Source organism: Zeus faber (genome assembly GCF_960531495.2).
Source record: "Zeus faber genome assembly, chromosome: 15".
NCBI lineage: Eukaryota > Metazoa > Chordata > Actinopteri > Zeiformes > Zeidae > Zeus > Zeus faber.
The window spans coordinates 30,583,481-30,595,501 of NC_137194.1; the positions used below are offsets into that span (position 1 = coordinate 30,583,481).

Here is a 12,021-nt window from a genome sequence, read left to right on the forward strand (position 1 = left end):
TGAGAGAATGCATTCAAATTCCATTTGCATCAGACTATTCAAAGTAATCCATAGACTGCATCTCTGTAAGGGCAAGCCTTCCAGGATATGTCCTGGGCCCGTATTTACCAAGCATCTGAGAATCACTCAAGAAAATCTAACTAAAAGATTGATTAGGAGAAAACAAAAATCCTACAAATCCAGTCATTGCCCAGAGTACAGCTACTGAGGCAACGAAATGTATTTCTCTGCATTTTATCCATTCTAGTAACTGATGTATCTAGGAGCAGTGGGCTGTCATAAAGCGGCACCTGGGGAGCAGGTAGGGGGTTAAGTGTCTTGCTCAAGGACATATCAGCACGCTACCAGGAGGAGCAGGGGATCAAACTGGCAATCTTTTGATTACTAGACGACCCGCTCTACCTCCTGAGCCACTGCCCCCACTGATGAAAAATGATTCCATCTCTATCCAAATTATATATTTTACCTATTATAACTAACAATAATCATAATAATAAATAAGGCTGCAGGCAGCAATGCACAGGATCCAGGTTAGTTGTGTTGGATAAAAATTTGTTTAAACGCAGATTAGTTCCTGTAAAACACACCATAATTTTGTATCGACACCAATAACAAATTTTCGAGTTCCCATGGAATGTAGCATCACTTTGTGCTGTTGCTCGTCTTTACATCAGCATTACTACTAAAACCAGTTACAATTTTCCGAGTTTCCATTGAACACAGTATCCGCTCCCGCTGTCTCTGTCGTCGGCTCTACTCCTCGTGCCCCAATCTGCACATACATGTACAGTGGGGCAAAAAAGTATTTAGTCAGCCACCAATTGTGAAAGTTCTCCCACTTAAAAAGATGAGAGAGGCCTGTAATTTTCATCATAGGTACACTTCGACTATGAGAGACAGAATGGGGGGAAAGAATCCAGTAAATCACATTGTAGGATTTCTAATGAATTAATTGGTAAATTCCTCAGTAAATTAAGTATTTAGTCACCTACAAACAAGCAAGATTTCTGGCTTTCACAGACCTGTAACTTTTTCTTTAAGAGGCTCCTCTGTCCTCCACTCGTTACCTGTATTAATGGAACCTGTTTGAACTCCTTATCAGTATAAAAGACACCTGTCCACAACCTCAAACAGTCACACTCCAAACTCCACTATGGCCAAGACCAAAGAGCTGTCAAAGGACACCAGAAACAAAATTGTCGACCTGCACCAGGCTGGGAAGACTGAATCTGCAATAGGTAAGCAGCTTGTTGTGAAGAAATCAACTGTGGGAGCAATTATTAGAAAATGGAAGACATACAAGACCACTGATAATCTCCCTCGATCTGGGGCTCCACGCAAGATCTCACCCCTTGAGGTCAAAATGATCACAAGAACGGTGAGCAAACATCCCAGAACCACACAGGGGGACCTAGTGAATGACCTGCAGAGAGCTGGGACCAAAGTAACAAAGGCTACCATCAGTAATACACTACGCCGCCAGGGACTCAAATCCTGCAGTGCCAGACGTGTCCCCCTGCTTAAGCCATGTCCAGGCCTGTCTGAAGTTTGCTAGAGAGCATTTGGATGATCCAGAAGAGGATTGGGAGAATGTTATATGGTCAGATGAAACCAAAATAGAACTTTTTGGTAAAAACTCAACTTGTCGTGTTTAGAGGAGAAAGAAAGCTGAGTTGCATCCAAAGAACACCATATCTACTGTGAAGCATGGGGATGGAAACATCATGCTTTGGGGCTGTTTTTCTACAAAGGGACCAGGACGACTGATCCGTGTAAAGGAAAGAATGAATGGGGCCATGTATCGTGAGATTTTGAGTGAAAACCTCCTTCCATCAGCAAGGGCATTGAAGATGAAATGTTGCTGGGTCTTTCAGCATGATAATGATCCCAAACACACCGCCCGGGCAACGAAGGAGTGGCTTCGTAAGAAGCATTTCAAGGTCCTGGAGTGGCCTAGCCAGTCTCCAGATCTCAACCCCATAGAAAATCTTTGGAGGGAGTTGAATGTCCGTGTTGCCCAGTGACAGCCCCAAAACATCACTGCTCTAGAGGAGATCTGCATGGAGGAATGGGCCAAAATACCAGAAACAGTGTGTGAAAACCTTGTGAAGACTTACAGAAAACGTTTGACCTCTGTCATTGCAAACAAAGGGTATATAACAAAGTATTGAGGTGAACTTTTGTTATTGACCAAATACTTATTTTCCACCATAATTTGCAAATAAATTCTTTAAAAATCAGACAATGTGATTTTCTGGATTTTTTTTTTTCTCATTTTGTCTCTCATAGTTGAGGTATACCTATGATGAAAATAACAGGCCTCTCTCATCTTTTTAAGTGGGAGAACTTGCACAATTGGTGGCTGACTAAATACTTTTTTGCCCCACTGTATATAGCAATTTGGATGATGTCACAAAGCCCCCCCCCCCACCAGTCCGCTACCTCGATACCCATTTATTAAAAAAAAAAAAAAGGCGCGCCTAATAAGAAGGGCACTATGCTTCACCCGCTTCAAATTGTATTTTTTTATTTTATTTTATTTTATTTTATTTGGGGATGGTAGCGCAGGAGGTAGAGCTGGTCATCTAGTAATCCAAAGGTTGCTGGTTCAATCCCAGGCTCCTCCTGCTAGCATGCTCTAGTGTCCCTGAGCAAGACACTTAACCCCTAATTGCTGCTGATGGCTGCATCCATCAGTGTTTGAATAATTGTAAGTCACTTTGGATAAAAGCATCTACTAAATGTAACTTTATTGTTTTTCTAATCACATTTACATTTAATTACATTTAATTGATGTTTCCCAAGAATATTTTTTGTTGGGCTATGGGTTGAAAGACTTTACTACTACTATTACTTTCTTTGTTTCCCTGGCACAAAGGGGGGAATAAATAAAAACAAAATAATCAAACAACAAAAAAAAATCTGCATCGGCTACCAACCAAATCGTTATTTTAAACATCGGTATCGGCCCAGAATTTCACAATCGATGCATCCCTATTTGTGGCCAATTAATTGTCATTACCAACAAATACAGGTCAATAAAAAAAAAATTTTAAAAATGTAGTCCAAATGGTTGAAAATGTTTTGCAGTGGCCATCCACCTTCAAGTCTGTAAAGCTTTACTATGTTGTATTAAATCAGAGTGCAGTGTCTCCGGGAGCATTTGTATTAAGAAATAGCAAGAAATTGTAGTTTCACAAGATAATCTTTCTTCAATTAGAATAGTCACGTTGCACAAAAGGAAGGAGAAAAGAATATGACAGACAATATTAACAGAAGAGTAAAACAGTGGCAATTTTGAATGAGATTCTGGGACCCTCAGATGAATTGTAAATGGATGCATTTATGTAGCGCTTTTCTAGTCTTGCAACTACTCAAAGCACTTTACAATACGTGGCTCACATTCACCCATTGACACACACATTCATAAATTGATGGCAGCGGCATCTGTGCTAGGCGCACACCTGCTAATCGAGAACAGTTAAGGTCTTGCTCAAGGACACTACCAGGAGCTGGGGATCTGCAACCTTCTGATCACTACACAACATGCTCTACCTCCTGAAATGGTGGGCATGGGGGCTACTGCCCCCATGCCCACCATTTACCATTTCCTTCAGAGTAATGCATCCAACAGAGGCGATTTTCTACATACACTACTTAATTCTCAATTTTTTTCTGTGTTCTATCCATATATATATAAAGAGCACACAGCCCTTAAGCAGCTTATTCTTACCCGTTGGAAGCTTGCAGCTGTTCTCTGTCAGCCAGGCGAAGAGCTTGGCAAAGTGACAGGTGCAGATCCAGGGGTTCCCCTCCAGGCGCAGGGTCCTGAGGGAGGCCAGGGGCTCCAGGACCCGGACGTCCAGTGCAGAGAGGCCACTCCTCTCAAGCTCCAGCTCCCTCAGCGAGGTCAAGCCTCTGAAGGCGTCCTCCCCCACCATGCTCAGGTAGGGATTGTTCCCCAGGCGAAGCTTGATTAGACTCTGTGACGCACCAAAGGTCCCCGAGGGAATCTCAGTGAAATTGTTACCTCCTAAGTCCAGGAAGACCAGTCTGGAGGAAGCAGTCAGGGTGCCGGGCTCCAGCTGGGAGAGGGAGATATTCCGCAGGTCCAAGTACACCAGGTCACTGTACAGCACCAGGAAGTCGGAAGGGATCCGGGGGATCCAGTTATCGGCCAGAAGGAGGCGGCGAACGTCCAGGGGGATGGAGTCCGGGGGGCGGGTGAGTCCTCGGCCTGCGCAGTCCACAGTGTGGTGGTCCGGACACAAGCAGAGAGACGGGCAGCCATGGCCCCGGGCAAGCAGGGTGGAGGAAAGCAAGGCGAGGAAAGGCTGGAGCCAGTTAATGCATGGTAACATTGTCAGAAAGGGTGGGGGTTGTGGTGGGAGAGAGAAAGGGGGGAGATTGCTAGTGGTGGTGGTGGTGGTTGGGGGGGGGGGTCAGCTTGACATGGTGTCGTAGGGGTACAGATAGGTGAACATCAGGGAAGAAAGGCGGACGAATGGATGGAGAGTCAGTGTCCCGCTGCCGGCATCTCTCTCCCTTTTCTCCCCCTCTCTCTTCTCTCTCTCTCAGCTAAAGTTGATTGGGCCGACCAAGCAGTCAGAAGGCGACATGTTGCATTTTGGCAAGGTGATCACGGAAAAATCCGTCTAGATCAAGCTACAGCCCCCGCTGGCGTAGGGGAATATTTGGGAGGAGGGGAGAGGGGGAGAGAGAGAGAAAGAAAGACAGAGCGAGAGGGAGGCAGACAGAGAGAGCTGGGGATGGAGGGGTACGATTAACCGCTACTTAAGAAACGAGTGGGGGGCGTAAGTGATAAGTGCGTGTAAGTAATAAGTGCGTCTGTTCGCTCGTCACTCACACGGGAGCGGCAAGAAGGTGTGCCCGCAAAGTCGACGGATGCACCCGTTTAGATGGGTTGAACCTCGGGACACCGGGAGAATTTGAATTAACAAGGTCCCCCCGCCTCCTTGACAAGCCTGCACCGGAATTAAAGAAGAACAAGAACAACAAGAGCAAGAACAACAACAACAACAACAACAACAACAACTTATATCAGTACCTTTAAAAGTAGACGCATGACTTCCGGGAAAACATAGAATCGCTGTAGCCGAACCATTCGCATTTATCGTGTCTCACATATGGATGTGGGACGACACACAGCTCGCAACATGCCGTGGATGACGCCGACGATGACGATGATGGCGATGGAGCGCCCCGCCCCCGTTCATAATGCTCTGGATTTACATCTTCGGCGCGCCTACGACGCCATCCATCGCACTGTGGACGTGCAAGGGGGACGGGGGGTTCCTATGGATTTTTTTTTTCACTTTATATGTACATGTAAATACTTGTTTTTTTTATTGATCTATTAATTTGGGACTTTTGAAAGTGCATACGGAAGACAAGGCAAGGAGCAAAAACGTATACAGTATTTTATACAGTAGGCCTACTGATCAATAATAAGCAACAACCAAATTAAATAGTAATAATTTCGTAAATAAATAATTCAACGGTTGTTTTTATGTATATCTCTAAAATCAAGCACAATTGAATGATGAGTTTTTCAAACTCTAACAAATGAATCACACTTATCTAAGACCTAAAATCTGGGAAATTTGATGTGGCTTCTGCTGCCTCTTGGTGGCCAAAATACGAAGGGCCGAAGACGAAATAACGTCATCACACAGGGTCAAAAGTATAGAGTGCTGGAGGGATGACGTATTTTTGTAGGCCAACCCAGAAGTTAGCGTTGTCCTGGTTCCCTCGACCAAAAGCCAATGAGAGTTTTCCATTGGATTTTGAATTATTGCAGAACATAAGTTAATTATACTTACACATTTTGTTCAGCAAGATAATCTTCACAAATTATTTTTGAAGCATAAATACAATCACCAGAAGTAAAAAGCTAGTGTTTTCACAAGCTTACCTCTTCTACAAAAGCCTGGAAAGTTTGAGTTACAATAGTTTGCAAGAGCATGAGTAGATTCAAGATGCAAGATGCAAGACATTCAAGATTCTAGAGGTTTATTTGTCACATACATATACATACTTTATACATATTGCAGTGAAATGTCTTTGCAACGCACCCAGATATTATGCACAATAGTTACTAAACCGAACATAATAGCTAACCTAATTCCTACCTAGCTAACTAACTCAAACTAACTGATTCCTAAAAACGTAATGCAGTGAGTGTATAGAAAAATATAAATAAATTAAAATAAAAACAAGACTCAAAAAGATAATACAAAGTGGAGGTACAAAATAGAAGGGAATAGAGTTATGTATATGGGATAGGTTATTTGCATATACAGATATGTGCAGTAAAGTGCATGTGAATAAAGTGAGTATGGAGATATACAGTACAGTTTACAACAGTACGACTTAGCAATACAGTAATAACGCACAGAACAGCAATACAGAGCAGTATGCAGTAAATCTGCAGTACAGTATGCTAATTACAGTACAGTAAGGCAGTGTGAGTGACTTGTTAGGACCCCTGGTGAGTTCAGCATTGACTGTCCTTATGACTTGCGGGAAGAAACTCTGTCTCAGTCTCTCTGTCCTCGCTGTGTGACTGCGGAGGCACTTGCCCGACACAGCAGCTGGAACAGTCCATTGTTGGGGTGGTGAGGATCCTTCATGATCCTGCGGGCTCTGCTACTACACCTCCTGGTGTATAAGTCCTGCAGGCAGGGGAGGGTAGTTCCAGTGGTACGTTTGGCTGAACGCACCACCCTCTGCAGGGCCCGCCTGTCCTGACCAGTACAGTTTTCCCAAACCAGGCAGTGGTGTTGCCTGTCAGGATGCTCTCCACTGCTCCAGAGTAGAAGGACCTGGCCACACAGTCATGTGTGTAAAGGGAGTACAGTAGGGGGCTGAGTACGCAGCCCTGATTGTATAATTGCCCTGAGTATAAACACAACTAGAAGCTGTTCAGGCGGACTTGTGGGTAGATTACTTTCCGTGTTCGGTGTGATCTCGTTTAATGTCCCACACAACCATGTAGTCTCATTTAGCCACTTGTTAGAAACCGCCTTTTTATTTAAGACAGGTCAAAGCTTAAAAATTCGCAAGTGGGGTATTTACTGATGATTTTATGGCATAGAACAAAAACGTGAAAATCTCCTAAGCTTGTGTTAACCACAGACTTTATTTCAGGTGTATAACTCACATTATACACACATTATTAACGCGTTATACTCACAGGCGTAAGACCGCAGACTCACACTGTGCCTCCCCTCAGCTACTGCCTTGTTCCGGTACCTAAGAAGCCTAAGAAGTCCTATCCATCTGCCCTCAATGACTACAGACTGGTTACCTTAACATCACACATCATGAAAGTCCTGGAGAGACTGATATTGGCCCATCTCACACCTCAGGGGAGCACTTCTCTGGACCCACTGCAGTTTTCCCCGCCGCCCGAAGGTTGGCGTAGAAGACGCCATCGTCTACCTGCTTCAGCGAGCCCACTCTCACCTGAACAAAGCAGGCAGCACTGTGAGGATCATGTTTTTTGTATTTCTCCAGTGCTTTCAATACGACAAGCTTCAAGAGACGAGGGTGGACACCTCCTCAACCTCCTGGATTATTGACTACCTGATAGACAGACCACAGTTTGTGTGGCTGAGGGAATGCATGTCTGAGCGGGTGGTTAGCAACACAGGAGCACCGCAGGGGACTGTACTCTCATCTTTCCTCCTCATCCTGTATACCTCAGACTTCTAATACAACTCGGAGTCCTGTCATCTGCAAACATTTTCAGAAGACTCTGCAGTTGTGGGTGTAACATTATATCTAAATCTATGTAATCACTTAAACATATATGCACACACATAATGAAGAACAAATCCTCATATAACCTCAGTCACATATCTTCATTTTCAGCACACAGTGTAAATTCCCACAGACATTCCAACCTTGGAGTGCTGCCACTGCTTTCGTTGTTTTCGGCCTCACTCCGATGCAGCTGCAAGAGCAAGAACAACACCCCATTGTCCTTCGCGCATCACAGAGTTTGCCTTATCTTGGACATGTACAAATCTGTGACACCAAACTGACCATATACTTTCGGACTCCCCAAAGTAAACTGTTTGTCTTAGGGAGCTGCTCTCGAGCACATCTCTGACCCGACCCTTGTACAAGAAAAAAACAACGTCAAACTGACAAACTGCAGATTAAAGTGAACCTTTAATTTCTGTAACATGGGGTGTATCACTGGGGGACAGGAGACTGAGTACACGGAACTGATGGACCGCTTTGTGGCATGGTGCGGAAACAACCACCTCCTCTTGAATGCGACCAAGATGAAGGAGATGGTTGTGGATTTCAGGAGGACCAGGACTAAGCCAAACACTTTTTCTATCCTGGCAGAAGAGGTGGAGGTAGTGGAGGGTTAGAGGTACCTGCATGTTCACCTGGACAACAGACTGGACTGGAAATGCAACACTGAGGCCGTCTACAGGAAGGTATAGAGCAGACTCTACAACTTGAGGAAGCTCAGGTCCTTCAATGTGTGCAACAAGATGTTACATATCTTCTACCAGTCTGTTGTGGCTCGTGCAATTTTTTTGCAGTCATCTGTTGGGGCAGCAGCATTAGAGCCAGGGACTCAGAGAAACTGAACAAACTGATAAAGGAGGCGGGCTCTGTGCTGGGGACTGCTCTGGAGCCCCAAGAGCTGGTTATGGAGAGAAGGATTTTGCATAAGCTGCTCCGCATAAGGGACAACACTGCACACACAACCTACTGGTCAGACAACAGAGTGTCTTCAGCCAGAGGCTCCTTCAGCTCCGCTGCAATAAGGACCATTAGAGGAGGTCATTCATGCCCACCACAATAGCTACCTATGATGATTCCCCCAGGTGCCAGGAGAGGAAACTCCTTCTCTGAATGGCAATGCACAAGGCACATTTTTACTTTACATTTAACTTCCACTTTAAGCTTTACCTTTCACTAAGTTGAATTCTATTTAATTCTATTAATTTTTATTATTATTATTTATATTATCTATTAATTTAGTTATTTGATATGTATATGTTTATGTATACAGTATGTATATACACATATGTATATGTGTGTGTATCTGTATATATGTATGTATGTGTGTATGTGTGTGTATATATATATATATATATATATATATATATATATATATATATATATATATATATATATATATATATATATATATATATATATATAAGTAATTGATTCAAAATAATGTGTATTTTTGTAAATGATGTGTGTTGTTGTCATGTACTCTATGTCATTGCTGCTGCAGCACTGGAATTTCCCTTTGGGGAGTAATAAAGTACCTTTATCTTATCTTATCTTATCTTATCTTATCATAACCAAAAACCCATTCAAAGTTCCTATTGACTCATGTGGTCAGTGTCAAATTTGGTGCAAGACACACGACATGCATAATATTAATAAACAAGTGAACAGCGAGCCGCTCTGTGCAGCTGGGGGTGCTTTGTGACATTCAATACCCCTAAGTGGGATGATTTGAGACATCATCATCCAATATGTAAAGCATGAGATGCACAAGAGGAAACGCTGGATATGCGAACTGAGTGCTGGGTGCGTGACCTTCAATGTCACACAGGTACGCGATAGGAGGAGACCCCCGTACAGAGAGCGGAGCACCACTCGTGTGACCTCCAATATCACACACACACGCAAGGGGAGAAGACCCCTGTGCAGCCAGTCCATATAAACATGACTAAATCATTGATCATTGAAGAAACCTGGACTCACTCAACACTGATCCCCCTGAAGTTCTAATATTCATATATTTTCACATTTGGTGCTTATTTTTTATTGAAAAGTTGCCCTTACATTTTGTTAAACTGTGCCATTTTGAACGGGCATGCAGGACACAGGACTGAATTATATGGGCATAAAGGAAGGAATCTCTGTTGTATGTTGTATATATACAGTATGTATGTCCTTCAATTATTTTGACAACTAGTACTATAATCTACTTCACACTTGGCGGGTGTATTGCTTTAGACCCAAGGATGTGTAGTGTCGAATTTGGTGGAATTTGGTGCGATATTAATAAACTTCCAATAAACAACAAACAACGAGCCGGTGGGGGGCGGGGCTTCAGGCTCTGCGACTGAGTCACAAAGAGTGTCTTATATCCGGTGTATGACTTTAATAAGCAGTTTCATCTGCTATTGTGGAACACTGGGCTGAATCATTGACGGTTTGTTAAACTGTACCATTAAAATGTCTTAGAAATTCCTACATTTTGAACAAGCACCATTAAAGTGTCTTATAAAGTGTAGTTTCTTGTTGTCGATGATGTGTTGGTGAAGAAGGAGTCTCCGCTGACGCTGACTTGATTATAATATTACATTTATTACAAGTAAGAACAGCATCAAACCAGACTTGCAATGGATGTCTGAACAGAAGTCAAATGCGTTCCCTCTCAAATGGATCCAGAAGTTGTCTTTATATACTTGTACAGAGATAACGTAACACATCTGGTTCCAATCCATAGGTCTCAGCTCATCCCCTGTCTGACATAAATGAAAACGTATTCCACTTCTCTCCTCGCAGGGCCCCAACATAAACACTCTAATGGTGACATTCTTCGTGTAACTTTCGACGCAACATGTGTTAATAATAATAGCGCACTATAACTCATTTTTGGGAACTCAGTGACCTTATTCACCCCAAAATTCCAGACACCTCATATTCCCCCCTTCGAGACTACACAAAGTCTTGAAAGAAAGAAGATTATGCACTCATGATGCTTATTGGCTTAATAGAAATCGCATAATAACAAACAAAATGATTATAATGTACCCTTCTGACCATGCTTAGTCGTAGCAATACAATACATTTGTGGAGTGTAAGAGCGAAAAACCCATCTGGCAGCTTCCTTTCTTAGTACATCTATCAAACAACCTAGACAGGATTATTCTCTCACGGTCCCTCTGCCCCAGGCAACCACCTATGGTACTCCAAATCAATTAACAGAAAAAGAAGAAGGGTCTAGAAAACTGTTTAGGATGTTACATATAAATGCATACATTTTGAACCTCAGAAATAAATCAAAAAATTTGTCAAAAGTCAGGCTGGTCAACCCATCGGACCTTCCAGGGGACCTTTCCCTGCCTAACACCAATGTCCCTCAAGACCGCAAAAAACACCTGAGGTCCCAATGTATTCACTTCACCCTGTTACAGAAAACTCCAAAGAAGACAATACTAAATCAAAGTAATATGTCTTTCTAAAAATTTCTAGTATAGAATACAGAATATACATGGAAGGTGAGCTGCATTTCCTAATTTAGTTCTAATCACAGTATTTGCAGAAATTGGGGTTGTAGAAATCATCTGAGGCGCAGCAGTAGTGAACCGCAATACCTCTGCAACATTAGTGACTTTCAGAACTAAAGAGGTGGACGTCTGCTTTATTTTTTCAGTTGTTGGGAGAGTTGATACTTCAGTTGTCAATTTTCCTACTTCTTTGACAACCGCGGGTTCTACAATTTTACTTAAATTTAGTACCACAAGTCACAATTTTGTATCTGTAGTCTGGTCTTGGTTGCACTCCATCCTCTCTCATATTCACTTATTTTGGATCATAATAAGAACACTTGTAGTCTCCTTGATCTTCAATCTGGAATCTACGTAGATAAAGACTACACTCCTCCTCAATCTTGTAGTTTCTTGATTAATTTGATGTGTTGATGAAGAAGGAGTGACCGCTGACACTGACTTGAGTAAAATAATAGATTTATTACAAAAGAACAGCATCAGACCAACCTTTCCATGGTTCGCCTGGGAGAGAACAGAGCCGGATGGATTCTCTGCCAGATGAAACTCGGGCAGGTGCTTTTATGCTTGACCAGAGACAACATTGACCATCTGATTCCCCTACATAGGTCACCGTTCACATTTCACCTTCCTTATCACCGGGACCCCTGACAATGGGCTCTCTCTCTCTCTTGAGACCCCTGGCACCGTCTGTTTATAATTATCTTATACAATG

General features: G+C 42.9%; 1 protein-coding gene across 1 annotated transcript in view; it reads right to left on the reverse strand.

Moving 5' to 3' along the window:
- lrrc38a (leucine rich repeat containing 38a) overlaps positions 1–4,361 on the reverse strand; it is a gene marked incomplete at both ends in the record, with an annotated part of 8,582 nt that extends 4,221 nt beyond the window's left edge. The window contains one exon of the mRNA XM_080014837.1: positions 3,734–4,361. Within this exon, the coding sequence (XP_079870963.1) occupies positions 3,734–4,361 (628 nt within the window). The remainder of the gene's footprint in view (positions 1–3,733) is intronic.
- Positions 4,362–12,021: the final 7,660 nt, after the last annotated feature.